Source organism: Haliotis rufescens, unplaced genomic scaffold (assembly GCF_023055435.1).
Source record: "Haliotis rufescens isolate VD_foot unplaced genomic scaffold, xgHalRufe1.0.p SCAF_15, whole genome shotgun sequence".
Classification (NCBI taxonomy): domain Eukaryota; kingdom Metazoa; phylum Mollusca; class Gastropoda; order Lepetellida; family Haliotidae; genus Haliotis; species Haliotis rufescens.
Window position 1 is genome coordinate 15,584,786 of NW_025963835.1, and position 17,274 is coordinate 15,602,059.

Genomic DNA, 17,274 nt, shown 5'->3' on the forward strand with positions numbered 1-17,274 from the left:
CTCTAATCACATGGTAACAGGTTCCCACCTCTCAAAGGTCCATGGCCAAGTCTGCATGATCAAATGTAAAAACACCCAACAAAGTCATTTCTTAACAAGCACTGGATAGAATGTAAATTGATATGAAGAAAGATAATGAATCTCTAAAACTGACAGGGATTTATCTAGAAATTCAATCTATAAGTGCCCTTTACAATTTTTTTGTTCTCATTTAATTTAATTTTGACATACATTAACATTGCCTTCCATGCAATAATGTATAACTTAGCTAAATTGATCCAGGACCTCGATCCATAATGGGATCACAGAGCTAAGGTGATCGTAATTCCCATGCTTTAACACAGGCTTCACTTTGTGGAATGTTTTCAGTGAAAATACATCCACCTCTGACATACATTAGATGAACTGGAAGATTTGGAATTCCAATCAGGAACATTGTGCCTGACTTTGGGTGACTTGGGGATGACTATCGGCCTCTGAGCAGATCTACAGGAATCCCTGACCTAAGCTACAAGTTTGGACTATGCTAGAGAACTACACTAAGACAGGAAGCTGACAGACACGCTGGCTATGGCCATGCACCTTCCAGTGGCGCTGCTAGCTTGGCTCCTCTCCTACCATCTGTATGGACATCGGTCAGGTTCCCTACATCGCTGTAAACCTGAGCACTGCCCACAATCCTCTTGTGTTCCGAGCCAGCATCATCCTGTACACTTCCTGTTCCAACACCTGTATCCCGGTCGGAGCTCCCCCCACGTATGTGACCTAAAACTGGGATGTGGAAAAGTGAAGTATATTCAGGTGCTTTATGTAGTGTTGATAAAAGTGTTTCTCTTAACAGATGTAACAAGTCTCTGTTGTTGATTCCCTACCGGAAGAATGGCATGGAAGGTTGCTGGGGACCTATTCTAACCTGGAATCACCACAGGAAGGATGGTATGGAAGGTTGCTGGGGACCTATTCTAACCCGGAATCTCCATAGGAAGGATGGTATGGAAGGTTGCTGGGGACCTATTCTAACCCGGACTCTCCACAGGAAGGATGGTATTGAAGGTTGCTGGGGACCTATTCTAACCCGGACTCTCCACAGGAAGGATGGTATGGAAGGTTGCTGGGGACCTATACTTACGTGAATTCCAACAGGAAGGATGGTATGGAAGGTTCTGGGACCTATTCTAACCCGGAATCCCACCAGGAAGGATGATATGGAAGGTTGCTGGGGACCTATTCTAACCTGGAATCCCAAGAGGAAGGATGGTATGGAAGGTTCTTGGGGACCTATACTAATGTGAATCCCAACAGGAAGGATGGTATTGAAGGTTCTGGGACCTATTCTAACCCGGAATCCCAACAGGAAGGATGGTATGGAAGGTTGCTGGGGACCTATTCTAACCTGGAATCCCCACAGGAAGGATGGTATTGAAGGTTCTGGGACCTATTCTAACCCAGAATCCCTTCAGGAAGGATGGTATGGAAGATTACTGGGGACCTATACTTACGTGAATTCCAACAGGAAGGATGGTACTGAAGGTTCTGGGACCTATTCTAACCTGGAATCCCACCAGGAAGGATGGTATGGAAGGTTGCTGGGGACCTATTCTAACATGGAATCTCCACAGGAAGGATGATATGGAAGGTTGCTGGGGACCTATTCTAACCTGAAATCCAAAAAGGAAGGATGGTATGGAAGGTTGCTGGGGACCTATACTAACGTGAATCCCAACAGGAATGATACCACTGTGTACATGCCTGACTCACCTAGCTTGTCCCGTTGATTCAGCTCATCAGTGGTGTCAAACACCACACCCTGGGCCTCAAGCCGGAATCGGTCCACAGTGGGAAAAGGAGATATTTTGACACTTTGGGGTTGACTGAAGGTCTGTGAAGGTAACATACATTGATTGAGAGTCTGTACTCGGAACGTATTGATTATTAATCATTGAGTTTACATTGCAGTTGATGAGATACGTGATAAATGACTCTTGATACTTCTATGAAGAATGTTTGTTTCAGATCATGGCTCAAGTGCCAGCTGATGATTAAGATAAATTGCTTTATCGATACAGGTATCAATTATAGGTTGTGACTTGAAGAGAAAGGTCATAAATATGCCCTTGTAACAAATCTGAAATCCATAATCTTGATTTACCAAGGAATCTATTCAGAAAAAGATAGTATAAACACACCATAACAGCTGACATGTGAACTTCATGCAATAATGCAATATAAATCTTTTAGTTGATGAAACAGTCACAATCCCATTGCTATTTCGGGAAAGTATTATTTTGTTCAAAATCAGGATTCTTAATTTCTTATTGTTACCCTGTCTGACACTAGGCATTAAGGGGCTAAAACAAGGACTGGTCGGCTCGGAGTCAGTATACAGTGTCTGAGTGGGGTATTCATGTTAAACTGCGGCATGGTATCTCAGTGAGCTAGCACTATAAATCGGCATCAGTCCGGACTAGTACAAGCAGCCACACACACACATGCATGCACGTCGCTATATAAGTGCAATAATCTTGGACGCGATGTTAAACCCCATTTCACCCCACCTTACCTCTTAATTTCTTAAAATCAGAGGTATTTAACATTGCATTTAAATGCAATGTTGTAAAACTAAGCATAAAGGTAGCTACAAGCCAGATGCTCATTTTATTTATTTTTTTGTTCCTTACTGGTAGTGACATAACACTGGTTCTTTTTAGACAGGCAACTACATACATTGTCATATCAGGTCATATGATATCTTATTTCTTCGTGCCTCTTTCTTTGAAGCTTTTTCCTGGTCCAGTAAAATACAAAATTTTAGAAAGTTTAATTGCAATTTGGTAACTTCTGAAAACTGCTGCAGACTGAGGCTGAATATCAGCCTCTGAGCAGGCTTAGATAAATCATTGAGAAAATTGTGTGTATATGTGTCTACTATGGCTTACAGTGATATTGTTGGCAGTTGCTATAGCTCCCAGCTCGGCATCTATCTTGTCTAGGATCGCATGAACAGGGTCTATCTTGTGGTTGCCTGGTGACGTTGTGATTGTCGTGGTGATCTTCAATGACGTTTGGATATCATCTGGTTCATTGTCCGAAAGAGCTGAAACAAATTTCCAGATATCAAGAAACGTCTTCTGCCGTATATGTGAAACATGATGATACACATCACTGGAGTTACCATTCAAGTGCCACTCTCATTTCCATCAGCGAGAGACCAACTTCACATTTTAACAAGTATTTGTCACAGAGTGACGAAATATCCCCCGCCATATACACCATAGTACCAAATATGAAGACAATCCAGCGATTAGTTCTTGAGATATTGTGGCAACACCGTTTTCCAACTCCAAAAACAGATTTGCCTGCTGTGACCTTGAAAATGGGGTCAAGGTCACCAAATCTGACAGGTGTATGCGGTGTCTGTATATACACTATAGTTCCAAATATGAAGACAATCCAGCGATTAGTTCTTGCGATATCGCGGCAACACCGTTTTCTAACTCCAAAAGCAGATTTGCCTGCTGTGACCTTGAAAATGGGGTCAAGGTCACCAAAACCGACTGGTGTCTGCGGTGTCTGTATATACACCATAGTTCCAAATATGAAGACAATCGAGAGGTTTAGTTCTTGAGATATCGCGGCAACACCGTTTTCCAACTCTAAAAGCAGATTTGCCTGCTGTGACCTTGAAAATGGGATCAAGGTCACCAAAACCGACTGGTGTCTGCGGAGTCTGTATATACACTATAGTTCCAAATATGAAGACAATCCAGTGTTTAGTTCTTGAGATATCGCGGCAACACCGTTTTCCAACTCCAAAAGCAGATTTGCCTGCTGTGACCTTGAAAATGGGATCAAAGGTCACCAAAACCGACTGGTGTCTGCGGTGTCTGTATATACACCATAGTTCCAAATATGAAGACAATCCAGTGTTTAGTTCTTGAGATATCGCGGCAACACCGTTTTCCAACTCTAAAAGCAGATTTGTCTGCTGTGACCTTGAAAATGGGATCAAGGTTACCAAAACCGACTGGTGTCTGCGGAGTCTGTATATACACCATAGTTCCAAATATGAAGACAATCCAGTGTTTAGTTCTTGAGATATCGCGGCAACACCGTTTTCCAACTCTAAAAGCAGATTTGTCTGCTGTGACCTTGAAAATGGGATCAAGGTCACCAAAACCGACTGGTGTCTGCGGAGTCTGTATATACACCATAGTTCCAAATATGAAGACAATCCAGTGTTTAGTTCTTGAGATATCGCGGCAACAAACAGGTGGGACGTACGGACGGACGTACGGACGGACGGACAGACGGACGTACGGACGGACGTACGGTCGTGAATACTATATCCCCCGCTTCGCGCTTTCGCGCGGCGGGGGATAACAATGATTGAGCCTGGAGCAGGCAAAACAATGGTTAACAGTGTGAGCATCATCAACATGATGCATGTGATACCATGAGCAGTGTCACAACATTCACAGATACTCTTCACCCGTGAAGATCCGGGGTAGAATAGGTCTTCAGCAACCCATGCTTGCCGTAACAGGCGACTATGCTTGTCGTAAGAAGCAACTAATTGGATCAGGTGGTCAGGCTCGGTGGCTTGGTTGATGCACATCAGCATATCCGAATTGCGTAGATCGATGCTCATGATGCCAATCACTGGATTGTGTGATCCAGACTATAGCTGGAATATTGCTGAGTGCGGCATTTAAACCAAAAACAAAGAAAAACAAAACAGATGCTCTTCCAAGATGATCTTTTTGTCCACAGCAGTCATTGTAGCCACCCAATCACCATTTCCGTTGACATTACAACACGCGAGAGGAACGGAGGACCTGCGCTCTGCAATTACTTCTCTGGGATGTTCAGACCGCCTCCGTGGTCTGGCGGATAGAGAGTATCAGCCTAGAAGGTCGGGGGTTCCATCTCGGCATTAAGGGGCTATAAAACAAGGACTGGTTGGTTCGGAGTCAGAATACTGTGCCTGAGTGTCTAGCGTTTTTCTATAGTTAATACATGGAGTGTCCGCCATGTTTGTTCGTCTAGTGGAGTAGTGGAGGCGGCCATTGTGCAGTCATTGCCTGGGTCAGTGTAGCGCCAGCGCAGCATACCCAGGGAACCAGGCTGACAATACTTAAGCCATGTCACAGAGGACTATATAACAAACACACTCTGGGCCAGACAATCCAGTTGACAACAGGCCTCCCAAGCCTCCAGGGATCAATAAACCAGCCTGACCATCCAATACAACTTAGTCACCTCTTACAGTAAGCTTGTTGGTCTGAATGCCGCCTTGAACTTCAGTTAAATCACGGTGCATGTGATGTGGGAGAAAATCTTGAAGTGACGCAGGTCTTAGTTGTGTGTCACTTTGATGAATCCCTCCAGCACAGGTATGACAGAGCAAACCAGCATTCCAACCCACGATCATGGTTTTCTGGCATGCATAAGGGACACAACTCTTCAAAAGGGACACAACTCTTTCCAGCGAATTGAGGAAAACTGAAAAAAATATCATTTGTACTCAAGTTTTACCCCACGAAACTGTTTGCTGGACATGTCTGATGTCTTGAATCTTTTTTAATTGTTCAGAACCTTCTTTCAACAGCAACAAATTGTATGTCTTGAAATAATCCCCCCAGACACCCCTTTCCCCAACCCCTGAATACTAAATGGTTACAAGAATCAGTGTTGGTGACTATGAAGTGATGACGTACCTGTGACGGAACCTGACTTGACTCCATCGTCGTCACTCCACTCCCCATCAGCGTCGGTCCCATCCATCCTGCCTCCCTACACCTGCAACACAACACAACACCAATGTCAGCTCATAACACTTGTTAAGGTGAAAGGGTGGCCTAGTGGTTAAAGTGTTCGCTCGTCATGCCGAAGACCCGGGTTCGATTCCCGACATGGGTACAATGTGTGAAGCCTATTTCTGGTGTCCCCGCCGTGATATTGCTGGAATATAGTTAAAAGCGGCGTAAAACCATACTCACTCACTCACTCACTGTAAAGGTGAAACACACAGAATCAGACAGGGATCCAGGTGAGTGAGTGAGTTGGGTTTAACGGTGTTTTAACTTTAATATAGTTATATCACGGCGTGTCAGCTTAATGTGAGAGATAAGCCTCAAGTGATGCAGGTCTCAGACATTTACCTCTTTGGTGAAACCCATGAGCCAGTATGGTGCTGACAAACCTAGAAACATAAATGGGGCGAACCGGGATTCGAACCCACAATCATAGGTTTCTGGCACGCCCAAGGGCGCAGCGAATCACAGCGCCTTAGACGACTTGGCCACCAGTGCCCCCAAGCAGTTAAGGGTTAACGTCATTATATAGGAGTGCACTGGACACATTAAGATGTTGAGTGGCACCTAAGAATAGACTGGTTGCTACGAGAATGTGACCTTTAAAGAAAGATACTGTCTAATTGTACAGACAGTATTAAGGATGAAGCACATGTTTCTGGTTTTTTTAATGTGTTTTTTTATCTTAAATATATCAACTAGTGAGTCAATATTAACAAATTCTGTCTGTATGTGTTTCTGCACAGAGGCCATGTCTCAGTTTACACATGGTATTAATGACAATACATGTATCTAGAACTAAGCCGAAAACAGGCACCAGACCATGAAGCAAAGTCCCCCTTTAAGATTGAGACATTAAAAACGTGCCATGCAGGGATTATTCTCTACCATACATCGCGTGTGTAATATCTACCCTCATAATAAATACCTTCCCTGCCCTGGTGACAGCATTGTGTCACTAGTTCATATTGGAAAATATATCCTTGTAGCTGGATGTACGTCTTAAATATGATCAGAAGGGTTTGTGTTACCTCCCAAGTCAATATCTTCAGATCCTATAGCAGTGGGAGGCAGTCAATGAGACTTAGGCCACACTATTGCTGTCTTATGGTTCACAGATATTCTGCTACAAATTTGTTTGTGGGCCGAAATAAATATACATTTGTTATTGTCATTATAGCTAAAATGGATAGAATTATCATTAAACCGTCCGCATTTTATCAGAAATGAGCAGGCCACTGTACTTGATAATGCCCTCATATTGCTTGACGTCGGGCCATTATCACGCCCATTGTTAGGTGACATCATATTGATGTTCAATAGTGACGTCATCTGGTTTGTTCTATGACGTTTCCATATTTGTAAAAGTGAGTTAGTGACATTCGTTGTGTGTTGATTGATTTCAAAACCGATATTTGCTGTATATGTTTGTATAATAACAAATCCTATCCATTTTAGCTATAACAACGGAAACACTATTTTTCAGGGCATTATCATTTGTAGAAGCCCTCGGTCTTTTCAACTGTTAATGGAAGATCTCGAGCTTCTTCAAATGACAAAAAATAGCGTTACTTTATAGTATTTTATATCTTATTTGGCAGGAGGTTGTGTTGATCAGCAGGAAAAAATAAATGTTAATTGTGGTCAGGATGTTTACTATTTACCATGTGTATTTAGTCTGTTATTTTTTAAAAGTTACTTCTGTTAGATATTTTAAGTTTTATATTTTTTTTTCGATTTCCTGACGAACAGAGTAAGAAAACGTGCAACTTTATGGATAACAACTTCTGGTTTATTGCATATAGCGACGTTTCGATGTAGATTCTTGCATCGTTATCAAGCTAGAGTGACAACAAGCAAGTGATGAGAGGTATACTTGCATGACATAAAAGAAAAGAAAACTCTCAGAAGCTATAGAAATCCGCCGTCACAAATCTTTGATCACCAGAGATCAAGGGTATTACATTTCGTCTACCTATGAAGATCTAGTCAAGCAATAGACTATTTTAATTAGGACCCTTTCAGCTTGTCACAACTGTAAAATCCTTTAAATCCTTAACCTTACTGTACATCTGGCTTCATTACCTGTGTGCTTCATTACTCTGTGTGCTATTTGTTATTCTTACTGTACATTTGGCTTCATCCAATTATCTGTATGCTACTTGTTATCTATTACCTGTTGTTGTCAATGTTAATCTGCTTCTGATCAAAACAGGTCATACATATATACCTCTCATCACTTGATTGTAGTCACTCCAGCTTGACAACAGGAGAATCTACATCAAAACGTCGCTATATGCAATAAACCAGAAGTTGTTATCCATAAAGTTGTACGTTTTCTTACTTTAATACCAACTTCTAGAATGCCCATCCAATCAAACAGTAACCAGAATGGTCAGGCAAATAAAAACAAATTTGAACTACTATTATAAATTTTCTGATGTTGACCTTTGGCCCCAGTAGGTGGAACTCGTGAACAGAAAATGAGAACATTGTCTTGTCCTGATTTGCCCTCACAACCCTGGCATGTTGACAGAGAACATAAAACCTCAATATCTGGCTGTCTCTGGCTTACTTACAGTTTTGTGTTCGCCAGGACTGTTTCAAGAAGCAAGTTTACTAAGTTATAAGTAGTGAGTCAACAGAACAGATAAACACATGCTAAAACACATCCTACTGTAAGTGTCAGGCTTCACACCGGGCTCAACAGAAGAGATAAACACATGCTAAAACACATCCTAATGTAAGTGTCAGTCTTCACACCAGGCTCAACAGAACGGATAAACACATGCTAAAACACATCCTACTGTAAGTGTCAGTCTTCACACCAGGCTCAACAGAACGGATAAACACATGCTAAAACACATCCTACTGTAAGTGTCAGTCTTCACACCGGGCTCAACAGAACGGATAAACACATGCTAAAACACATCCTACTGTAAGTGTCAGTCTTCACACCGGGCTCAACAGAACAGATAAACACATGCTAAAACACATCCTACTGTAAGTGTCGTCTTCACACCAGGCTCAACAGAACAGATAAACAGATGCTAAAACACATCCTACTGTAAGTGTCGTCTTCACACCAGGCTCAACAGAACAGATAAACACATGCTAAAACACATCCTACTGTAAGTGTCAGTCTTCACACCGGTCTCAACAGAACAGATAAACACATGCTAAAACACATCCTACTGTAAGTGTCGTCTTCACACCAGGCTCAACAGAACAGATAAACACGTGCTAAAACACATCCTACTGTAAGTGTCAGTCTTCACATCGGTCTCAACAGAAGAGATAAACACATGCTAAAACACATCCTAATGTAAGTGTCAGTCTTCACACTGGTCTCAACAGAACAGATAAACACGTGCTAAAACACATCCTACTGTAAGTGTCAGTCTTCACACCAGGCTCAACAGAACGGATAAACACATGCTAAAACACATCCTACTGTAAGTATCGTCTTCACACTGGGCTCAACAGAAGAGATAAACACATGCTAAAACACATCCTACTGTAAGTGTCAGGCTTCACACCGGGCTCAACAGAACAGATAAACACATGCTAAAACACATCCTACTGTAAGTGTCAGTCTTCACACCAGGCTCAACAGAACGGATAAACACATGCTAAAACACATCCTACTGTAAGTGTCAGTCTTCACACCGGGCTCAACAGAACGGATAAACACATGCTAAAACACATCCTACTGTAAGTATCGTCTTCACACTGGGCTCAACAGAAGAGATAAACACATGCTAAAACACATCCTACTGTAAGTGTCAGGCTTCACACCGGGCTCAACAGAACAGATAAACACATGCTAAAACACATCCTACTGTAAGTGTCAGTCTTCACACCAGGCTCAACAGAACGGATAAACACATGCTAAAACACATCCTACTGTAAGTGTCAGTCTTCACACCGGGCTCAACAGAACGGATAAACACATGCTAAAACACATCCTACTGTAAGTGTCAGTCTTCACACCAGGCTCAACAGAACGGATAAACACATGCTAAAACACATCCTACTGTAAGTGTCAGGCTTCACACCGGGCTCTGTGACAAGTAACTTACAGGGGGCGAGAGATACTGCATTCCCTACCATGGTAGCCTGCATGTGGGTAAATACGGATGGCTTGGCTAACCAGTGGTCGAGAGCGTGAACACCAATCAATGCATGATGCGCTAATTACGAGTTTACCTACCTTCCTCACAGGCTGATAGTGGCGCAAAGGCTACAGCAAATGTCAGTAAAATTTCACTAACTAGCTTGATGATTAGTTTCATGTTATTGCTTAAAATTCCTCAAAACATTTTTTTTAAATCCCAGTTTTGAACAATATACCACTGTTTCCCATTTTGCACCTAGTTTGAAATTCTGGTTATATACCTATCACCATATTACCCTATATCGCATTAGGTTCCTGACAACCTCGGGTAAACCTAGTAACCAGCTTATCTTCCAAGCCCGGGTTTTGAAGCAGTTCTCTTCAAAAACTAGGTTTTGAAATGGGTCACATCTAAACCCGCTTGTTTTACATTTCAATTGTAATACCAAGGTATTAACATTTTATAAACTTGCTTTTTGACGTGACCACAAAATTTTCTGTTTGATGATTGGGTTAAAAGTGACAATTTTCTTTTACATGAAAATTCCATGACGTGAATCGAACCTGCAACCTCACATATCGTGTTAAGTTTTGTAACCTGTTTTCCCACTGAGCTATCCTCAAGTGTACATTATCAAGAACCTCTGGGGTTTTGGTTGAAAATGTAAAACCTTGAGCTTGGGAAAAGCCCAGTTAAGGCACTCTGCAGACCACAAGTGACACCAGAACTCATTGGTCTTGAAGTTGATTTGTGAGTGTTTTGTTTGTTTACACTCAGCAATATATTCCAGCTATATGACGGCGGTCTGTAAAATACTTGAGTCTGGACCAGACAATCCAGTGATTGACATCATGAGCATCAATCCACGCAATTGGGAGTGATGACATGTATCAACCAAGTCAGCTAGCCTGACCACCCGATCCCATTAGTCGCCTTTTACGACAAGCATAGTCACCTTTTACGGCAAGTATGGGTTGCTGAAGACCTATTCTACCCCGGAATCTTCACGGGTCGATTTGTGAGTGAGTGAGTGAGTGAGTGAGTGAGTGAGTGAGTTGGGTTTAACACCGCTTTTACCAGTATTCCAGTTATATCGTGGCGTGTCAGCTTAATGTGTGAGGAAAGCACAAAGTGATCGTTTACCACTTCGGTGAAACCCAAGAGCACGGGTATGGCGCTGAAAAACCTAGAATCATAACTGGGGCAAACCAGGATTCAAACCCACAGTCATAGGTTTCTGGCATGCCCATGGGATGCAACTCTGCACAGCGAACCGCAGAGCCTTAGACGACTGGGCCAACCATGGCCCCCCGAAGTTGATTTGTGATGTGTGCCAGTCTCACACCTCTTAATCAATTCCATATTAGGAGTTGCAAGTGTCACCAGCATACCTGATTTTACAAGCCAAAGGGTCTTGGATACTACAATGGTCTCATCGCAAACAGCATCTGGGCCCAACAGTCTATACTGCAGACTACCAATGTAGTCTTCTGACATGGCAACACAAGAAACTTCTTTTCTAAGAAATGATTCGTGAGACATCCAGTTAAGTTGCTTTTACGACCAGAATAGGTTGCTGGGACCAATTCTAACCCGGAATCCCTATTGAGGTTTAAACAATATCTACATACATTGTATGTACGAGTCTCCGGCAAGTGCAAATCTCTAATAAAGAGAACAAAACATGCACTTTATATATATTATGCACTTGTTATTTTCCCGAAAAAAATATTTGACTGCCCCAAACAACAAAAGGACAAATAAAGCAAATATAAAAATACATTAAATATACACCTTCCCAAAATAAACAAACGCTAAATGGTTGGCAAAAATCACAAAATAAATACACGTAGCCTGACCATCACCTGTACATTTGTTCATAGTCAGGCACTGCTTGCCTGATTGATTCACCAGGATTAGCATAACCAGCCCAAGATGTCTGGATCCCACGGACCAAGATACGATGTCGTGTAGTTAAACCCAAGTCATGTTTCTAGTGAGAGCTGGAGGTATTTACAGTTGGAGACAGCTACCTATATACAAGCTCATACATGAGCATACACAGATAACACAGCGACATCTTGGAGTTGAAAAATAGTGACTTGGCACTGTAGCTCACCTGAATATCTAGTCAAGAGATTCAAGAGATATATCTGACTTAAACCATGTTATGGTTGATTTGATAATTTCTCCATAATTTTGCATAATGACCTACAGTTGCATCAGTTTTACTTGCATAAAATGAACATTCAGAATGGCAGTGAATGAGTTTGGTTTAATGGTGCTTTTAACAGTATTCCAGTTATATCACGGCGCCATCAGCCTGTTGTGGGAGGAAAGCCCGAAGTGATGCAGGTCTTAGACCTTTACCCCTTTGATGAAACCCACAAGCACGGATATGGTGCTGACAAATCTAGAGACATAATCAGGGCGAACCGGAATCTGAACCCACAATCATAGGTTTCTGGCGTGCCCAAGGGACGCTACTCTGCATAGCGAATTGCGGCGCCTTTGACAACTTGGCCTCCCATGCCCCTATGGTTGATAGATAATTTCTCTATTATTTTGCATAATGACCTACAGTCGCATCAGTTTTACTTGGATAAAATGAACATTCAGAATGGCAGTGAGTTCCTGGCACAGAATCAAGTCTGCAACAACAACAGCATGACGCCATCATATTGGTTAAGGGGGCAGTCGGGTAGCCCAGTGGTTAAAGCGTTCGCTCACCACGATGAAAACCCGGGTTCGATTCCTGACATGGGTACAATATGTGAAGCCCATTTCTGGTGTCCCCCGCCATGATATTGCTGGAATATTGCTAAAAGCGGCGTAAAATCAAACTCACTCACTCACTCATATTGGTTAACTACAGAGGATTCACAGGTCGACACACCATCAACTTAGTCACTGAACCTGACCACCAGGGCTCCATTCCTCAAAGCGATCTTAGCACTAAGGTGATCATAAGTCCCATACTTTAACATAGGCTTACTATCATTGTAGCGCTAAGATCGCTTTGAGGAACGGGGCCCAGGTCCATTTGTCCCCTCTTACAATTTCATGTATTTGATTTACATTTTCCATATTTTTTATCTTCATGGTGAAATATATTGCCCCACTTGCTGCAAATAATGTAGTAAGTGCAGCACGTTATATAGCAATGTTCACGAAGTAAGATCAGTACTTGAAATTGCCAAACAGCCGGTTTGCGCGAGAGGGATCTGAATAAATATATCAGCAAAATCATGGTTCAACATACATTTGATATAGCTGGTGGACCAATCTTTGTTTGTTTGTTTGTTTGTTGTTTAAAGCTGCACTCAGCAATATTCCACTTATATTATGGTGGTATCTGATTTATAGACTGGGATATAACCTAAATCATTAAAGATTATCAGACCTAAGTACTGTACAACATGGTATAGTTATACAGTTGGACATTGTACATCATTGTTTCGCACTAATTTACCAATAAGATAAAATTTTCAAGCTACCTCCATCTGTTCTGCCAAGCAAATCAATAGAAGCCCATACTCAGCCCACTGATTTACAATCAATCAGTGTATCAGACACTCATTGTCACACCAACAAGCTCTCACCTGGCCTAGTCAGAACACTGTACACACTAATAGTGTCACAGAGCCTGTACTGGATGTCACTGGGACTGGTCATGTACCTGGCCTAGTCTACACATTGTACACACTATCAGTACCACAGAGCCTGTACCTGGCCTAGTCAGAACACCGTACACACTAATAGTGTCACAGAGCCTGTACTGGATGTCACTGGGACTGGTCATGTACCTGGCCTAAGCATCACATTGTACACACTATCAGTGCCACAGAGCCTGTACCTGGCCTAGTCTACACACTGTACACACTATCAGTATCACAGAGTCTGTACCTGGCCTAGTCAGAACATTGTACACACTATCAGTATCACAGAGTCTGTACCTTGCCTAGTCAGAACATTGTACACACTATCAGTATCACAGAGCCTGTACCTTGCCTAGTCAGAACATTGTACACACTATCAGTATCACAGAGTCTGTACCTTGCCTAGTCAGAACATTGTACACACTATCAGTATCACATAGCCTGTACCTGGCCTACACAGAACATTGTACACACTATCAGTATCACAGAGTTTGTACCTGGCCTAGTCTGCACATTGTACACACTATCAGTACCACAGAGCCTGTACCTTGCCTAGTCTACACATTGTACACACTATCAGTACCACAGAGCCTGTACCTTGCCTAGTCTACACATTGTACACACTATCAGTACCACAGAGCCTGTACCTTGCCTAGTCTACACATTGTACACACTATCAGTATCACAGAGCCTGTACCTGGCCTAGTCAGCATATTGTTCACAATATCGGTATCACAGAGCCTGTACCTGGCCTAGTCAACACATTGTACACACTATCAGTATCACAGAGCCTGTACCTGGCCTAGACAGCACATTGTACACACAATCAGTATCACAGAGTCTGTACCTGGCCTAGACAGCACATTGTACACACTATCAGTATCACAGAGTCTGTACCTGGCCTAGACAGCACATTGTACACACTATCAGTATCACAGAGTCTGTACCTGGCCTAGTCAACACATTGTACACACTATCAGTATCACAGAGCCTGTACCTGGCCTAGTCAGCATATTGTACACACTATCAGTATCACAGAGCCTGTACCTGGCCTAGTCAGAACATTGTACACACTATCAGTATCACAGAGCCTGTACCTGGCCTAGACAGCACATTGTACACACTATCAGTATCACAGAGCCTGTACCTGGCCTAATCTGCATATTGTACACACAATCGGTATCACAGAGCCTGTACCTGGCCTAGTCAGCATATTGTACACACAATCGGTATCACAGAGCCTGTACCTGGCCTAATCAGCATATTGTACACACAATCGTATCACAGAGCCTGTACCTGGCCTAGTCAGCATATTGTACACACTATCAGTATCACAGAGCCTGTACAGGATGTCACTGGGACTATGTATGTACCTGGCCCAGGGTCTAATTAGCGTCAAGTCCAGAAGCCTATACTTAGCCTATTACAGATGTGGATTTCAATGTTACATCGAAGAAAATCAACATCTGACAATACCAACCTTGAATGAACTTCTAACCAGAACAGAAATATCAGTTACACATATCATGCAATCTACAAGTTTGATTGACTAATTATTTTTTATTCAAACAGGGAACATTTTTGAAACCCTCAGGACTTGCAATGTAAATTCTTTTCATCCATTCACAATTAATATGTGGGTCGACGAATAATTTTGCATCTGGTAAACCCTGATGTCCGCCAGTTCATCTGCATTGTTTGAGCAAGAATCATGCTAAGCTGTCTGGTCGCAACCCTTTCATTCCAAGTCTTGACGTCATTTTCTATCTAATAAAATGGTCATAAAACAATAATGATTGAACTGAGCATTGCATGTGTAAGTGTATACTACTTGATTAGGTCTGTCAATCAAGTGATTTCACCTAGTGCTTATCAAGGGTTACCAGGTGCACAACATGGTCCAAGATATTCACATAGCACAAGTTCCGAGCACATTATCACCAGGCCAACTTGCACAAAGCGATCAGTGTGCTAAAACTATCGTAAGCCTATGTTAAAGTATGGGAGTTATGGTCATCTCAGAGGCATATAAAGAAATTGAGAAAACTGTTTCGTGTGACAAGTCAGTAATAAAGCAGGTTCTGTGACCTTTGGAGAATGGACAAACTTGAGGAACGTGCAGTGATCAAGAACGTGTAGATTGTTGTTAAATTGCTTGACGTAAGAGGCGACTAACAGGATCGAGTGGTGAGACTTGCTGACTTGTTTGATGCATGTCATTGCATAGATTGATACGCACAATGGATTATTTACAGAGCCATGTCAATATAGCTTGAATATTGCTGAGTGTGGCATTAATCAACATACAAGCCTGACCATTCTGTCATTTTTCTTTATATGTTCTGCAGGGTACAGTATCACAGAGGCTGCATGTGTCCGTGACAACACAGTCCAGTCATGGCAGTCAGGCCCCATGACAGAAAGTAATGCCTCATTATGGAGGCATCAACTCCATGTTACATCCTTCATTATCTGCAATGTGTCAATTTATACAGTAAAGTATATTACTGACTCAGAAGAAAACAGACACTGTTCGGAACCATAAATGATATTCACAACAGAAGATCCCCTGTAAGATCTACACTTCAAGATCCTATGTGTATTACTCAACGATACACAACCACATATCCATGGACCATGATCCAGTTGCCAATCACCTTTTACGGCATGGGTTCTACTGGACGGGTCCAATCGAAAGAAGAAACAGAAATGCATAGTGTGAGATAGGATAAGTTTAAAAATGTACAATTATCATGTAAACCAATCCGATCAACTTGGGTCTCAGGATGCTATAGATATGCAATTGAGGTCGCCCTGTCAAGACGATCTGATCGATAATCAACACCTATATTGTGATAAAACGGGTCTTACATCGTGAAGTGCATCAAATCATGTGAGCACCTTGGTTTAAAACATGAAAAGATTTGGAAAATATCTGTTAACAACGAGTTAGTGGTGTACATGCATTGCAAATCCTGCAATCAATCAAAATCTGCACGACAGTTTATGAACCGGATTTTGATTTCTTTGGGCGATTTTGATCGGACTACGTATAGACTCGTTGTCCAGCCAAAATGTAAATCCATAATACCAGCCTAGTTTGGCAAGGGTGGAAACTGGACTTTAATAGTCAGTTAACTCACTTGCCACGGGAAGACGTCTATATACTGGTTATCTGATATGTGGGTGATTATGTATGCAAATAAGGATGCAAATCATTTTGAAATGTACGATAAATTGGGCGGTTCCGAATAATACTCAATCACTGTATTCGTGAGACAAGTGAACACTTCAACCACTAGAATTGCCCATCACCTACCCAAATGAGTGAGTAGGTCGTTTCACAAGCTTTATACAGCGACATCCTTGTGACTCTTAAATGAGAATGGTGGCTGCCTCTATTGTTATGATGTCGAGAGATAGATAACTTCACAATCATTCTGATAAATCTTTTTTTTGGCAATACCTGTCTTGGGAATGCCATTTTGTTTAAAACATGATAAAAAATGTCAATCCTTGAAAAAAAAATTAAAATGAAGAATAACACAGATAAAGAAGTCTTGAAATACTGATCTCGCACCTTTAATACCTGATCATTGAGAGTGATTTCTTCACTATTTATTTCAGTTAGGCCCAAGACCCAAGAAATAACCATTCATATCTCTATGAAAATTTGACCTGTTT

General features: G+C 41.9%; 1 protein-coding gene across 14 annotated transcripts in view; it reads right to left on the minus strand.

Annotated features, from left to right (window-relative positions):
• Positions 1-17,274, minus strand: part of LOC124138722 (trichohyalin-like) — a 147,268-nt gene that overhangs the window by 114,832 nt on the left and 15,162 nt on the right. For 10 of the 14 annotated variants that reach the window (XM_048396185.1, XM_046505553.2, XM_046505556.2 and 7 more), the window contains exons 2-5: positions 5,718-5,799; positions 2,937-3,094; positions 1,759-1,879; positions 583-771 (exon numbers count right to left, since the gene is read on the minus strand). In XM_048396185.1, coding sequence (XP_048252142.1) covers positions 583-771; positions 1,759-1,879; positions 2,937-3,094; positions 5,718-5,784 — 535 coding nt within the window. In that variant the 5' untranslated portion in view covers positions 5,785-5,799. The remainder of the gene's footprint in view (positions 1-582; positions 772-1,758; positions 1,880-2,936; positions 3,095-5,717; positions 5,800-17,274) is intronic. The other 4 variants (XM_046505557.2, XM_046505552.2, XM_046505550.2 and 1 more) reach the window with 2 other exon arrangements.